At 43.3% G+C, this 15691-nt stretch overlaps 2 protein-coding genes and 1 long non-coding RNA gene across 8 annotated transcripts in view; all 3 read left to right on the top strand.

Annotated features, from left to right (window-relative positions):
- The window catches only part of LOC126986013 (uncharacterized), a 13508-nt gene extending 10104 nt beyond the window's left edge, over positions 1-3404 (top strand). Inside the window, exon 3 of the mRNA XM_050841698.1 lies at positions 3231-3404. Within this exon, the coding sequence (XP_050697655.1) occupies positions 3231-3404 (174 nt within the window). The remainder of the gene's footprint in view (positions 1-3230) is intronic.
- The window catches only part of LOC126986218 (neurabin-1-like), a 63367-nt gene continuing 51013 nt past the window's right edge, over positions 3338-15691 (top strand). For 5 of the 6 annotated variants that reach the window (XR_007739410.1, XM_050842192.1, XM_050842193.1 and 2 more), the window contains exons 1-8: positions 3338-3441; positions 5601-5621; positions 7778-8069; positions 9260-9412; positions 10096-10228; positions 10649-10788; positions 11684-11839; positions 13548-13895. Coding sequence is in view for 5 of the 6 variants with exons in the window: in XM_050842192.1 (XP_050698149.1) it covers positions 3404-3441; positions 5601-5621; positions 7778-8069; positions 9260-9412; positions 10096-10228; positions 10649-10788; positions 11684-11839; positions 13548-13895 (1281 nt within the window). In the remaining variant the exon portion in view is untranslated. The remainder of the gene's footprint in view (positions 3442-5600; positions 5622-7777; positions 8070-9259; positions 9413-10095; positions 10229-10648; positions 10789-11683; positions 11840-13547; positions 13896-15691) is intronic. The other variant, XM_050842190.1, reaches the window with a different exon arrangement.
- LOC126986225 (uncharacterized) lies at positions 13920-14754 on the top strand. The gene is made up of 2 exons (XR_007739424.1): positions 13920-13997; positions 14142-14754. It is a non-coding gene; the product is annotated as an uncharacterized LOC126986225 (long non-coding RNA).

Here is a 15691-nt window from a genome sequence, read left to right on the forward strand (position 1 = left end):
AGAGAGAGAGAGATTACTGACACATCTTAATCATCACCACTATCAGCCCCTCACCACCAAAATCCGAGAACTGAGAGAGAGAGAGAGAGAGAGAGAGAGAGAGAGAGAGAGAGAGAGAGAGAGAGAGAGAGAAGAGTAATGAAAGTGTGGATACAGTTTAGAAAAAGAATGGAAGAATGAAAACGAACAGATTGAGGCAGAGAAAGGAAAAAAAATAGTCCACAAAAAACGAGAGAAAACATCAAAATAAAAAAAAAACATTAAGAAAAAAAGGACAGGAAGGGGGACGAACACCAAGACAGACAGGCCCACAGAAAAAGAGAGAGAACATCTAAACAGACACACACCAAGACAGACAGGCCCACAGAAAGAGAGAGAACATCTAAACAGACACACACCAAGACAGACGGACAAACAGACATAAACAGAACCAGTCAGACCAGTCCCCAAAAAGCGATTAGAAACAAGCAAAAAAAAGAGAGTTGGAAAGTAAGAGATACAGAAATACAGACAAGACAGACAGACAAGGCAAACAAAACCGAAAACAAGAAGTAGACAAACAAAAGAATAAAGAAGAAACAAGAGAAAACAGACATAGATTGAAGAAACCACAGACGAGATAAAAACGGAACCTCACCAAAGACAGACAGACACAGACTCAGACATTTCGCTACACAGACAAGCTTTCTATCATGGCTGTGTGGGTCTGTTATATGCAAACCCACAGATAAACGAAGCCCAAGAAAAAGACAAACAACTCCACCACAGACGAGTACACAGACAGACATTTAGCTACACAGACAAGTTCTCTATCATGGCTGTGTGGGTCTGTGAAATGCAAACCCACAGATAAACGAAGCCAATGAAAAAGCCAGAGACAACTCCACCACAGACATACCAAACAGACACAGACATTTAGCTACACAGACAAGTTCTCTATCATGGCTGTGTGGGTCTGTTATATGCAAACCCACAGATAAACGAAGCCAATGAAAAAGCCAGAAACAGAACTCCACCACAGACATACCAAACAGACACAGACATTTAGCTACACAGACAAGTTTTCTATCATGGCTGTGTGGGTCTGTGAAATGCAAACCCACAGATAAAGGAAACCACAGAAAAAGACGGAAACAGAACTCGACACGTACACAGACAGACATTTAGCTACACAGACAAGTTCTCTATCATGGCTGTGTGGGTCTGTGACATGCTGTACTTGAGGCGGCTGTGTTGCTGTGAGTCACCCTGTGCTAGCAACAACAACAACAACGTCAACAACAGGAGTAGCTACCCGTCATCTTTTGTTAGTGAAGCTGAAGTCTTACGAACTCACTTGCGTCATCGTGTTGCATTTTTTGTTACTTGTGTTTTTTTCGGTGTTTCTTCCTTATCTATCATCCATACCTCTAAGCGTTTTTTCCCTTTTCTTACTTTTCCTGCTTTCCACTTTTATTTGTCTTTCTCTCCTTTTCTTTCTTTTTTTCTGGATTTCTGCCTTACTGTCTTAATTCTTTTCTTCCCTCTATTCCTCTGTGTGGTTTTTTTTTTTATATAATTCCTTCTGTTTCTTTTTCTTTCTCCCTTTAGTATTTGTCTTTTTTCTTGGAGTAGCATAGTAACCCTTCCCTCCCTCGTTTTCTTCCTCTCCTTTCTTTTCTTGAACCCTTTGCGCTCTTTCCCTTTATCTCCATCTCTGACTATCTTTCTTTTCCTCCCTTCCCCTCTTTCTTTCATTCTTTCTTTTCATCCTGTTCCCCGTCCCTTCCTCTTTTTAATTCATTCTTTATTTTTCCATTCCATCCTTCCTTCCTTCCTTCCTTCCTCTCCCATCTTTCTTAGTCTTTTCTTCCTCCTTCCTTTCCTTCCTTCCTTTCTCTTCCATCTTTCTCTCCTCCCTTCTCTCCTTTAACCTTCCTTCCTTTCCTTCCTTCCTTCCTCTCATCTTTCTCTACTCCTTCCTTTCCTTCCTTCCTTCCTCTTCCATCTTTCTCTCCTCCCTTCCCTCCTTTAACCTTCCTTCCTTCCTTTCCTTCCTTCCTTCCTCTCATCTTTCTCTCCTCCTTCCTTTCCTTCCTTCCTTAAATTCCTTTCTTTCTTTGTTTCTGCATCAATGTTGTATTAATCAGTATTGTTGTTGTTATTGTTGTTGATGATGAAAGGATATGAATGCTCGTTTGAATATAAGTAATTTTTTCTATTATATCTATTATCATGCTTTTTGTTAATGCTTCTGTTCTCATTTCGTTTTATTAGTTGGTTTTATTAGTAACCATTTCTATGTTTTTTTTTTCCTGTTTTATTTTCTGGTATTAGTTATTTCTTTATTAGTCGTTCAGTTTTTTTTTTTTTCGTTAACTCGTGTTGTATATTCTTAATTTGGTGATTGCTGTGTGTGTGTGTGTGTGTGTGTGTGTGTGTGTGTTCTTTACCCTCTCCCCCCTCCCCTCCCCTCCCCTCCCCTCAACCCTTTCTCCCCATCATCCCACTCAACCCTTTCTCCCCATCATCCCACTCAACCCTTTCTCCCCATCATCCCACTCAACCCTTTCTCCCCATCATCCCACTCAACCCTTTCTCCCCATCATCCCACTCAACCCTTTCTCCCCATCACCCTATTCACATCCCTACTCCCTCCCTTATCACCCCATCTCCCCACTCCACCCATCATCATCCCTCTTATATTTACACCTCATCCCTATCACCCCGTTTCCCCCATCACCCCATCCACTTATCACTCACCCCCCACCCATGACCCCCTTCACCCGCTACCCCATTCCCCTATCCCTCACCCCCCACTTTCCCTCCCCATCACCTTTTTCATATCCCACACCTACTCCCACACCCGTATCACCTATCCACTCATTCCCATCACCCCCCAATCACCCCCCCATTACCTCCGATCACCCCCCACCCTTCACCCCATCACCTCTCCCCCCCAATCCCCACCACCTCCCACATCACCCAGTACCCCCTCAACCCCCCACCCATCATCCCCACTAACCCTTCTCACCCCCCTCACCCCCCTTACTTTCACACTCACTCTCTCCCCATCCCCATCACCTCTCATCCAATACCTCATCACCCCTTTCACCCCATCCTTCCCCCCCATCTCCCCCTTACTACCACAATCATCCTTACCCCCAACCCCATCACCTCTACCCCTATCACCCCAGTACCCCCTCCACCCCCCACCCATCACCCCCCACTCACCCCCCTCCTCTTTACAGTTCTGCACGGCCCCCATGACAGTGGAGGGGTTGGTTGCGCCCCCGCCGAGCGACACGCCCCTCCACCAATGGCTCAGACCCCGAACCCCTGCCGCCCCCATCCCCCACGGCCCGCCCCCACCACCACTGCCGCCGCCGCTGCCCCGTCCCCCGCCCCCTCCGACCCTGAGGTGATGACCGCCGAGGAGGCCCAGCAGCTGCTCAGTGCCAAGTAAGGGATGACCTATGATGACCTATGACCCCTTGTAGATGACCTTATGATCCTGACCCCTCGTAGATGACCTTTGACCTAACTTAGCGTATCTTTTGACCTCTTCTGATGACTTATGACCCCTTGTAGATGACCTTATGACACTGACCCCACATAGATTACCTTTGACCTAACTTAGCGTGTCTTTTGACCTCTTCTGATAGCCTTGACCTTATTTATTTGACCCATGACCAGTCTTTAATGACCCTCGATCTGATTTTAAAGATCTTGACCCTACATGGATGACCTTTGACCCCCTGTAGATGACCCATGACCTCACTTTTTTAATAACATGACCTCACCTGGATGACTTTTTTTTACCCTGATTGACCCCCGTAGATGACCTTAACCTTACTTAGATGACCTATGACCTCACTTTATTTTTTACTTGACCTCACCTGGATAACTTTCTGACCCTGATTAAGTTTTTATTTTTTATTTTTTTATTTCACGAATTTATATTTATTTTTCTTAGTTCTTTTTACCCTATGTTTAGTTTATTAGTCCTTTTTTATTTTTATTTATTTATTTATTTATTTATTTTGCCTTTTTTTTGTCTATTTTAATCTTATGAAGTTTTTAGTTGACTGCAAATTTGATAGTCGTAGAAGTATTATTATTATTATTATTATTATTATTAGTAGTAGTAGTAGTAGTAGTAGTAGTAGGCCCAGACAATAGTTAAGAGCCTGTAACTATCATTTATTTTTACTATTAACTTCAGTATATCATCCATAGTAGTCATACAATTATTATTACTATTATTATCATTATTATTATTACAGTTACATAATATCAACCAGGCATCATCAGACCCTATAATTACATAACCTCATTACTATATATCGTGTGTGTGTGTGCGTGTGTGCGTGTGTGCGTGTGTTTGCCAATTAATCCCTTGAGCAAGTACTCTATGTTGTGTGTTGCCAAGTGTCATTAATCCCTCTAAAGTAATGATAAAAGTAATTGTAGTGTAGAAGTAATTAAGTATATTTGTCTAACTCATTAATACAGTAGCTCTTTTTTTCTCTTTATGTTCCTTCCCTTCAGTAATATTAATGGACTTGTTGTTGTTGTTGTTGTTGTTGCTGTTGTTGTTGTTGAGTGCATGTCTCGTAGGAACGGAGAAGAGTTGATTGAATTGACTCGATGAACTTGACTAATTTGATGTTGTGACCTAAAACGGAAGGATAGAATGCTCTCTCTCTCTCTCTCTCTCTCTCTCTCTCTCTCTCTCTGATTCCTTTGTTTCCCTTCCTATTTATCTATCTCTACCTCTGTTTCTATCTACCTTCCTTCCTTCCTTCCTTTCTTTCCTTCTTTTCTTCCTTCCTTTCCTTCCTCCCTTCTCTCCTTCCCTTTTTCCTTCCTTCCTTCTTTCCTTCCTTTCTTCTTTCCTTTTCTTCCCTTTTTCCTTCCTTCTTTCCTTCCTCCCTTCTCTCCTTCCTTCCTTCTTTCCTTCCTTCCTTCTTTTTTCCTTTTTTCCTTCCTTCCTTCCTTCCTTTCCTTCCCTTTTTCCTTCCTACTTTCTTTTCCTTCCCTTTTTCCCCACCTTCTTTCCTTCCTTCCTTTCTTCCTTCCTTCCCTTTTTCCTTCCTTCCCACCTTAATTCTTTCCTTCCTTTCCTTCCTTCCTCCCTTCTTTCCTTCCCTTTCTTCCTTCCCTCTTTTCCTTCCTTCCCTTTCTTCCTTTCCTCTCTTCTTCCTTCCTTCTTTCCTTCCTTCCTTTCTTCCATCCTCTCCTTCCTTCCTTCCTTACCTTACATTTCCTCCCTACTAACCTATCAGTATCTCAACCTACTTACCTAACCTATCTACCTCTGTCTACTTACCTTACCTACATCTCTTATCTCCATACCTACCCTTCTCTACCTTCTACCTATTTCCTTCCCTACCTATTTACCTACATCTCTCCCTCCCTACCTATCTTCCTCTCCCTTTCCCTCCCTCCCGTTACCTTCATTCCCTCCCCGATTAGAGCTTAGCTTCTCGCACTAACCCGTTAATATATATTCCTCCCTTACCTTCGTACCTCCCTCTTTGCCTGCCTGCCTACCCACCTACCCTCCCACCTGCCTGCCTGCCTGCCGCCTGCCTGCCTGAATGCCCTGTAACCTGCAGCATTGTGGAGAGTAGAGCAAGGTGAGTGGAGAGTGTGGGTGAGTGGATTTTGGAGTGGTGGGTAATGTTTGTTAGAAGGTTAGAAAAAAATTGTGACTAGTGTTTTCTGAAGCTACTTTTTTTTTTGTTAGTGATATGATGTTTTTCTTTTCTTTTCTTTCTTTTTTTCTGTTTTGGGTAATGACTTTTTTTGTTTGTTTTTTCCATATTATCTTCCTTTTTTTCTAATAAGGATGTGATCTTTTTATTTTATTTTATTGATCTTTTTTTTCTGTTAGGGTAATGATGTCTTTCTTTTCTTTCTTTAATTTTCTTTCTTTTTTTCTGTTAAGGACGTGATCTTTTTCTTTTATTTTCTTTGTCTTTTTTTTCTGTTAGGGTAAAAATTATGTCTTTCTTTCTTTAATTGTCTTTCTTTTTTTCTGTTAAGGACGTGATCTTTTTCTTTTATTTTCTTTGTCTTTTTTCCGCTGGGGTAAAAATTATGTCTCTTTTCTTATCTTTCTTTATTATCTTTTTCTTTTCTCTCTTTTCTTACCATTTTCTTCTTCTGTTAAGGATTTGATTTCTTCTTTTCATCCGTTAAGGGTCTAGATTCTTCTTCATTTATTTTCCTGTTAGATATGATTCTCTTTTTCTGTCAAGGGTATATATTTTTTTTTTTTTTTATAGTTAAGGCTTTTTTATTTTTTTTATTTATTTATTTATTTATTTATTTATTTATTTATTTTTTTATTTTTTTATTTATTTATTTATTATTTTTTTTTTTTTTTGTGGATATGATTATTTCCCCTTCCAATTTCTTCTCCTTTTGTGATGGGCTGTTGTCACCTCTCTTGCATCATTATTGTTATTATTATTATTATTATTATTATTATTATTATTATTATTATTATTATTATTATTATTATTATTTCAAGCATTCTGTTCTGGAGAGATTAGATATACGAGATTTGATTGGTTTTGCATTGAATATTGATGCATTAAAAAAGACAATAGGTTAAAAGGATCTATAATAATTCTGTGTCTCTTCTTCTGTATGGAAATGACATGATGGTTTTTCAGGGGGAACAGATTGCATAGTGTCTTGTGTAGTATTGCATTAACCTCTGCATGGTGTGTTTAGTATGATGTCACCGGTGATGCAAAAACTGAAAATACCAGCAGGACCATTTGAACACGCACACACACACACACACACACACACACACACACACACACACACACTTTTCCACTTGTTATAATTAATTTTTATTCATACGTCTAATTACTAATCTTTACAGCCTTTTTTCATATTTTTTTCCTGATATTTGACTGAACTTTGTCGAGTTTTCCATAGGCATTAACCCGGTAGCAGCGACGGGCCTAATTTGTCTTTACTGTGTAGCAGCGATGGGCCAAATTTGTGGCTTTACCGTATAGCAGCGACGGGCCAAATTTGTGGCTTTACCATGCACCAGCGACGGGCCAAATTTGTGGCTTTACCGTGTAGCAGTGACGGGCCAAATTTGTGGCTTTACCGTGTACCAGCGAAGGGCCTAATTTGTGGCTTTACCGTGTAGCAGTGACGGGCCTAATTTGTGGCTTTACCGTGTAGCAGTGACGGGCCAAATTTGTGGCTTTACCGTGTACCAGCAATGGGCCAAATTTGTGGCTTTACCGTGTACCAGCGATGGGCCAAATTTGTGGCTTTACCATGTACCAGCAATGGGCCAAATTTGTGGCTTTACCGTGTAGCAGCGACGGGCCAAATTTGTGCCATGATATAAACCCCCAAAAATAGATGATGCATAAACTGATCACAAATGCGTTGATATATATTATGAAATGGTTTTTGTGAGTGATGATTTTTACTCATTTTTCTCGCTTGGAGGGACCATTAAGAAACATGATCCCCGCTGCTACCGGGTTAATAGTATCAGTAATAGTAGTAGTTATTAATTATACATAACCAGAATTTACAGGTATAACAAACATCAATCAGGTATACAGAAAAAAAACATCCTCTTAACATCTCTGGTTTTAGAAAGAAATAACTTATGTAATAGTTTTCTTAATAGACTAAAAAGTACCCCATTAGTTTGATTTTAATGAGCTGAAATCACCCCCATTACATCATCCCCATTATACAACCCCCTACCCATTAACCCCCAATTAACCCCATTCCCCATTCCCAGAGAGACGCATGGGGTGCTATCCGACGAGGAGGCGCAAGAGATCGTGCTTCTCCTCTCCCCCACCAAGACCGACGCACCCCACACCTTCACCCCCCAGCAGCCCCCCACCACCCAGGAGCCCACCCCTCCCCCCGTGCCGCCCCACTACACCACGTCGGGGCAGGGGGATGAGTATGATGGGGCGCTGACCTCCCCGCTGAGCCCCGAAGATGTGCCCTCGGAGCATGACTCATCGGAGGCCTCGGGTGTGGGTGTGGCGGGTGACGGGTTCCAGGTGACGCGGGTGAAGGAGGTGAGGAACGGGTGATGGTGGTGGTGGTGATGTAGATAGTGGTGATGGTGATAGGAAGGGAGGACTTGTTTGAAGGTGAAGGAGGTGAGGAATGGGTGTTGATGTAGATAGTGGTGATGATGGTGGTGATGGTGATAGGAGGGGAGGACTTATTTGATGGTGATAGGTAAAGGAGATGAGGAATGGTGGTGATGGTGATGATAGGGGAGATATTTGATGGTGATAGTTAGATGATTGTGGTGATGGGTGAAGATGGGGAGATAGTGATGGGAAGGAGGGTGAAGGAGATTGTGATGATATAGAAAAGCTTGTGATGATGGACATGAGGAAGAAGAAGGAGAAGGAGGAGGAAGAAGAAGAAGGTCAGCGATGATAACCTTGAGAACGAGGAAAAAGATAGGATGAAGAAGGAAGGAATAACACAGTGCGATGATGTTGATAATGAAGGAAAGAATGAAGAAGAAAGGAAGAAGGAACCATATGATAATAATAGTAATAAAAAGAAGAAAGGAGAAGGGTGCCGGAAAAAGATAACGAAGGAAAGGGAAAAAGGGGAAACCAGAATCACTCCTCACCCTTCTTCATCCACTCCCGCAGGTGTTAGTGGAGGAAAAAGGACGGAAAAAAGGAAAGGAAAGGAAAAGAGTGTCTCAAGGTAATATTGACAGCAAGGAAAACAAGGAAAAAGAGGGAAACTAAAACCATGGCTCACCTTCTTCATCCACTTCTACAGGTGTTAGTGGAGAAGGAGGGAAGAAAATAATTATAGTAATAAGAAGATAGGAGAAGGGCGTCTGTCTGTCAAGGTTATATCGGCAACAAGGAAAAAGATAAGGAAAAGGGAAAAACCATAATCAATCCTCACCCTTCTTCATCCCTCCCTCAGGTGTTAGTGGAGGAAAAAGAAGGGAAGAAGGAAGCTTGTAATAATAATAGTAATAAAAAGAAGAAAGGAGAAGGGAGTCAGAAAAAGATAAGGAAGGAAAAGGAAAGGGGAATACCACAATCACACCTCACCTTCTTCATCCCTTCTGCAGGTGTTAGTGGAGGAAAAAGAAGGGAAGACGGAAGCTTGTAATAATAATAGTAATAAAAAGAAGAAAGGAGAAGGGAGTTGGAAAAAGATAAGGAAGGAAAAGGAAAAGGGGGAAACCACAATCACACCTCACCTTCTTCACCCCCTTCCGCAGGTGTTGGTGGAAGACGGTGTTCACTACCTTGAAGACGGACACTTCTGGGTGGAGGTTCCCGGGATCCCCGAGGAGGACGAGGACGAGGATGATGACCCCGCCATCCCCTTCCACCCTCACACCAAGCTCACCTTCTCCACGCAGCCCGTCCAGGTGAGATAACGGGGCAGGGATGTAATGAGACACAGGTGGATGGAGGAAGAAATTTTGTGGATTTTGGGATTTTTAAGAAGTTTTGTGGATTTTGGGATTTTGAAGAAGTTTTGTGGATTGTGGGATTTTGAAGAAGTTTTGTGGATTTTGGGATTTTTAAGAAGTTTTGTGGATTTTGGGATTTTGAGAAGTTTAGTGGATTATGGGATTTTTTAGAAGTTTTGTGGATTTTGGGATTTTTAAGAAGTTTTGTGGATTTTGGGATTTTGAGAAGTTTTGTGGATTTTGGGGATTTTTAGGAAGTTTTGTGGATTTTGGGATTTTAAGAAGTTTTGTGGATTTGGGGATTTTTAAGAAGTTTTGTGGATTTGGGGATTTTAAGAAGTTTTGTGGATTTGGGGATTTTAAGAAGTTTTGTGGATTTTGGGACACTCCTTCCCACCCCTCCTCCCCACCCTCCCCTGCTGAACTGTTCCCCTCCCCCACCATTCCCCATCTTGCCTATCCTCCCCCTTCCCCCTCCTCCCCCACCATTCCCCATCTTGCCTATCCTCCCCCTTCCCCCTCCTCCCCCACCATTCCCCATCTTGCCTATCCTCCCCCTTCCCCCTCCTCCCCCACCATTCCCCCTCTTGCCTATCCTCCCCCTTATCTCACCCGTCCTCCTCCTCGCCCCCCCACAGGTGTTCAGCACTTACTCCGTCACCGAGTACGACCGGAAAAATGACGAGGTGGACCCAGTGGCTGCCAGCGCTGAGTACGAGCTGGAGAAGCGCGTGGAGAAGATGGACGTGTTCCCGGTGGAGATCGTCAAAGGTGGGAGAGAGAGCGTGAGAGAGTGAGTGAGTGTGAATGAGGAAAGAAGGAGTGAGTGAAAGAGAGAGAATGAGTGTTGAAGATAGTGTAGATAGTTACCTAGATAAAAGAAGAGAATTAAAAAGAACACATCAGTAAGAGAGAGTAGAGGGTTAGCACAGAAAAGAGAAGAGAACGAAAGAAAGGAGAGATTATAGACAAGGAAAATGACAGTATAAGAGAATGAATTAGAAGGAAAATAAATAAAAAACAGACAACAATTTTCCTATATTACTGCGACCACATTTTCCTTCCTCTATATTCCCACCTTCCTTTCAAAACCCAAAACAATAAAAAAAATGATTAACCAACAACCCCATAACAACTCACCCACACCCCATCTAAGCCCCTAACCACCCTCTTTCCTCCCCCCCCATCCAGGCGAGGGTGGACTAGGCCTCAGCATCATCGGCATGGGTGTGGGAGCGGACGCAGGTGTGGAGAAACTGGGCATCTTCGTCAAGACTATCACACCTGGAGGAGCCACGGAGAAGGACGCAAGGATACAGGTTAACGATCAGGTGAGTGCAGGAAGAGGGGGAGATGGAGAAGGAAGGAGGAGGATGTAGAGATGAAGGAGAAGGAGGAGGAGGAGGTGGATGAGAGAAACAGACGGAGGAGGAGGAGAAGAAAATTTTAAAAGGTTTGGGAAGAAAATATAACAAGAGGTGTGTGGAGGATAAAGAAGAGGAAGGAAAAGGAGGAAGAGGAGGTGGATGAGAGAAGAAGGAGGAAAAAGATGGTAAAAGGCATAAGAAGAGGTGAATGGTGGTCAAGGAGGAGGAAGAAGGAGGAGATAGACAAGGAGAATGAGAGGACAGGGAGGAAAAAAAGTGGATAAAGGGGTGGTACTTAACAGGGAGAAAGAAGGAAGGAGGGAGGAGGAGATGGACAGGGAGGAAAAAAAATGGATAAAGGGATGAGAAGAAAATAAAAAGAAGACATCTGTGGTACTTAAGGAGGAGAAAGAAGGAAGGAGGGAGGAGGAGGAGATGGACAGGGAGGAAAAAAAATGGATAAAGGGATGAGAAGGAAATAAAAAAAAAAAGAGACGTTTGTGGTACTTAACGAGGAGAAGGAAGGAGGGAGGGAGGAGGAGATGGACAAGGAGGAAAAAAAATGGATCAAGGGGTGAGAAGGAAATAAATAGAAGACATCTGTGGTACTTAGGAGGAGAAAGAAGGAAGGAGGGAGGAGGAGGAGATGGACAGGGAGGAAAAAAAATGGATCAAGGGGTGAGAAGGAAATAAAAAATAAAAAAAGAGACGTTTGTGGTACTTAACAAGGAGAAGGAAGGAGGGAGGAGGAGGAGGAGAAAGCAGAAGTGGAACAAAAAAAAAAACATCCCAGTCCACATATTCCTCCACATCCACTTCCCCACACCACCACATCCTCAATCTTCCACCCACTCCGCAGATCATTGAGGTGGATGGCAAGAGTCTGGTGGGCGTGACGCAGGTTTTCGCAGCGTCCGTGCTCAAGAACACCAGCGGGCAAGTGCACTTCCTCATCGGCCGAGAGAAGGACCCAGAGAACAGCGAGGTGGCCCTGCTCATCAAACAGTCCCTACAGGTGTGTGGTGGGGGTGTGACGGGTGTGGGAACAGATGGGAAGGGGTATGTGTGCCTGTGTGCGTGTGTGTGTGTGTTAGTGTGGCAGGGACAGGTGTGGGAATGCAGATAGTGTGTGTGACGGGTGTGGGAACGGGTGGGAAAGGGTATGTGTGCATGTGTGTGTGTGTTCGTGTGGCAGGGACAGGTGTGGGAATGCAGATAGTGTGTGTGACGGGTGTGGGAACGGATGGGAAGGGGTATGTGTGTCTGTGTGTGCGTGTGTGTGTTTGTGTGGCAGTAACAGGTGTAGGAATGCAGATAAGGGGAGATAAGTGACTGTCTGTGTGTGTGTGTGTGTGTGTATCTTATCAAATAGTTCATGCAGAGGTGTGTTGGCCCACTGACAGGTGTAGGAAGGGAGGAGAAAGGTATGGAAGTGTGTGTGTATTTGTGTATATTTACCTAGTTTTATTTAGCTCATCAAAGGGTTGTGTATTAGGCCCAGTGACAGGTGTGGGAAGTGTGGGAGTGTTGTGGGAAAGTGTGGAGAAGCGGAAGTGTGTGTGATACAGAACGGAGGGAAAGGGAAGGGAAAGGTAAGGAAGGGTAAGGTAGGGAAGGGAAGGGTAGAGGTACAGAAGGGAAGGGAAGGGGAGGAAACAGAAGGGAAGGGTAAGGTACAGAAGGGAAGGGAAGGAAACAGAAGGGAAGGGAAGGATAGAGGTACAGAAGGGAAGGGAAGGGGAGGAAACAGAAGGGAAGGGTAGGAAACAGAAGGGAAGGGTAGGATACAGAAGGGAAGGGAAGGGGAGGAAACAGAAGGGAAGGGAAAGGTAGGGAAAGGAGGGGAAGGGAATAGAAGGGAAAGGGAGGGAAGGGTAGAGAAGGGTAGGGTAGGGAAAGGAAGGGAAAGGATGGAAATGTAATTGGAAAGATTGATATAAGTCTTTAGCTTTGGAAAGATTAGGACAACATCGAAAACAGAGGCATACACTGAACAAATCTACCTGGTTGTGGTATTAGTGTCTGGTATTGGTAGTGGTAGTGGTAGGATAAGTTAGCCGGTCAATTCAGTATTTTTAAGTGTAGATAGAGTCTTGAGAGAATAAGTTAGCAAGTACAATTTAGTATTTTTGAGGATAGAAGAGATATCGTCTGCTCTGAATATCTGTGTCAATCTATGTAAATCTAAAAGTTTCCATCCCTTCCCTTCCTTTCCCTATCATACCCTTCTCTACCCTTCCCTCCCTTTCCCTTCTGTTCCCTTCCCTTCCCTTCTGCACCCTTCCCTACTTTTTCTTTTCCTTCCCTAACATTCCCTTCCCTTTTGTTTCCTCCCCTTCCCTTCCCTTCCCTTCCTTACCTTTCCCTTCCTTTCTGTTCCCTTCCCTTTCCTTCCCTTCTGTTCCCTTCCTTACCATTTCCTTCCCTACCCCACCATTCCCTTCCCTTCCTTACCATTCCTTTCCCTACCCTTCCCTTCCCTTCCCTTCCTTACCATTTCCATCCCTACCCCACCATTCCCTTCCCTTCCTTACCATTCCCTTCTCTACCCTTCCTATCCCCTTCTCTACCCTTCCCATCCCCTTCCCATCTGTTTCCTTGCCTTCCCTTCCCTTCCATACCCTACCCTTCCCTTCCTTACCATTCCCTTTCCTACCCTACCCTACCATTCCCTTCCCTTTCCATCCCTTCCGTCCCCTCTAAAGCAGTCTATCGCTCCCCAGGCTGACCGAGAGCGTGAGGAGAGGCGCCGAGCATTAGGTGGGCCAGACTACGACCCACACGCGACCCACGGCTTCTACGACACCCTCTCCTCCCCCTCTGAGGACAACAGCCGCTCCGATGACCTCCCCCACCACCCCCACCACCCGCACCACCACCACCCCCACCACCACCACCACTACGGGTACATGGAGGGGGGCGTGGTAGTGGGTGGGGGCAGCGGGGGATCAGGACCTACCTCCCCCGACCACACCTCCTCCCCCCCGCCGGAAGTGTTCGAACTGGAGGGTGACGCTTCGGATGTCTCACCCGATGCGGATGTTGGGGTCCTGAAGCTGAAGTTGAAGGAGGTGGGTGATGATGATGGTGGTGGTGTAGATGGGTGTGAAATAGTGTTGAAAATAAAAGTAGATTAGAATGGAGATGTAGAAAGTGATGGGTGATGAAGATAGGTGATGTAGAAGGGTGATGATGGTGGTGGTGGTGTAGATAGGTGATGTTGAGAGGTAGTAGGTGGTGTAGATGGGTGTGAAATAGTGTTGAAAATAAAAGTAGATTAGAATGGAGATGTAGAAAGTGATCGTTGATGAAGATAGGTGATGTAGAAGGGTAGTGGATGGTGTAGATGGGTGTAAAATTGATAGTAATGAAGTTAAGAGGTAAATGTTAAAGTGTAGAAGGTGATTGATGAAAACGGGTGATGGGTGTTGCTGGTGATGACGATAGGGATGTGTAGAAGGGTGATGGTGCTGGAGATGGGTGTGAAATAGATGGTAATGAAGATAGAGGTGAATGAAAAAGTGTAGAAGGTATGGGTGAAGATAGGTGATGGGTGTTGTTTGTGATGACGATAGGGGTGTGTAGAAGGGTACTGGGTGGTGTAGATGGGTGAAGAAGAGTGTAAAAAGGGTGTTGAAAAAGATAGTGGTTATAAAATCGTAGAGAATGATAATTGAAGAAGGGTGATGTAGAGGGGGAGTGGATGATGTAGAAGGGTTTAAAAAAAAAAGATTGGTGAAGATAGAACTTGATATAGAGTGTAAAAAGTGATGGGTGATAAAGATAGGGTGTGTAGAAGGATGATAGGTGGTGTGAATGGGTGTTAAAAGGAAATGGATAAGTTTAGAAAATGATAGTTAATTAAAGGAGGTCGGTGATGAATTTTGATAGGTGATGAAGATAGGGTTGTGTAGATAGTGTAGAAGGAAGTTAGAAAGATATTGGTTAAGATAAGAATGGATTTAGAAATGTAGAAAATCACAGTTGAAGAGTAGATGAGTGAAAAGATGATTCTGATAATGATAGGTGATATAGAAGGGGGTAAGAGGGTAAAAAAAACATTAGTGAAGATGGCAGTAGATTAAAAATGTAGAAAGTGATAGTTGAAGAGGAGGAAGTGGGTGAAGAATGATAAAGATAGGGGGGGAATGTAGAAGGGAGTGATAGGTGATGTAGTTAGTGTAGAAAGGTGAAAAAAGATAATGGTGAAAATTTGAAAGTAGAAAATGATGGTTGAAGAGATGGGTGAAGAAAGATGAAGATAGACAAATAAAGATAGGGGGGGTGTAGAAGGGTGTGACAGGTGATTTAGTTAGTGTAGAAAGGTGAAAAAAAATAATGGTGAAAATTTGAAAGTAGAAAATGATGGGTGAAGAAAGATAAAGTTAGACAAATAAAGATAGGGGGGTGTAGAAGGGTGTGACAGGTGATTTAGTTCGTGTAGAAAGGCGGAAAAAAAGATAATGGTGAAAATTTGAAAGTAGAAAATGATGGGTGAAGAAAGATAAAGATAGACAAATAAAGATAGGGGGGGTGTAGAAGGGTGTGACAGGTGATTTAGTTCGCGTAGAAAGGCAAAAAAAAAGATAATGATGAAAATTTGAAAGTAGAAAATGATGGTTGAAGAAAGATAAAGATAGACAAATAAAGATAGGGGGGTGTAGAAGGGTGTGACAGGTGATTTAATTTGTGTAGAAAGGTGAAAAAAAAAATTTGAAAGTAGAAAATGATGGTTGAAGAAAGATAAAGATAGACAAATAAAGATAGGGGGGTGTAGAAGGGTGTGACAGGTGATTTAATTTGTGTAGAAAGGTGAAAAAAAAGATAATGGGGAAACTAAAACTAGAAAATGATATGAAGATGAAGG

This window comes from Eriocheir sinensis, chromosome 61 (genome assembly GCF_024679095.1).
Source record: "Eriocheir sinensis breed Jianghai 21 chromosome 61, ASM2467909v1, whole genome shotgun sequence".
In the NCBI taxonomy this organism is placed as follows: Eukaryota; Metazoa; Arthropoda; class Malacostraca; order Decapoda; family Varunidae; genus Eriocheir; species Eriocheir sinensis.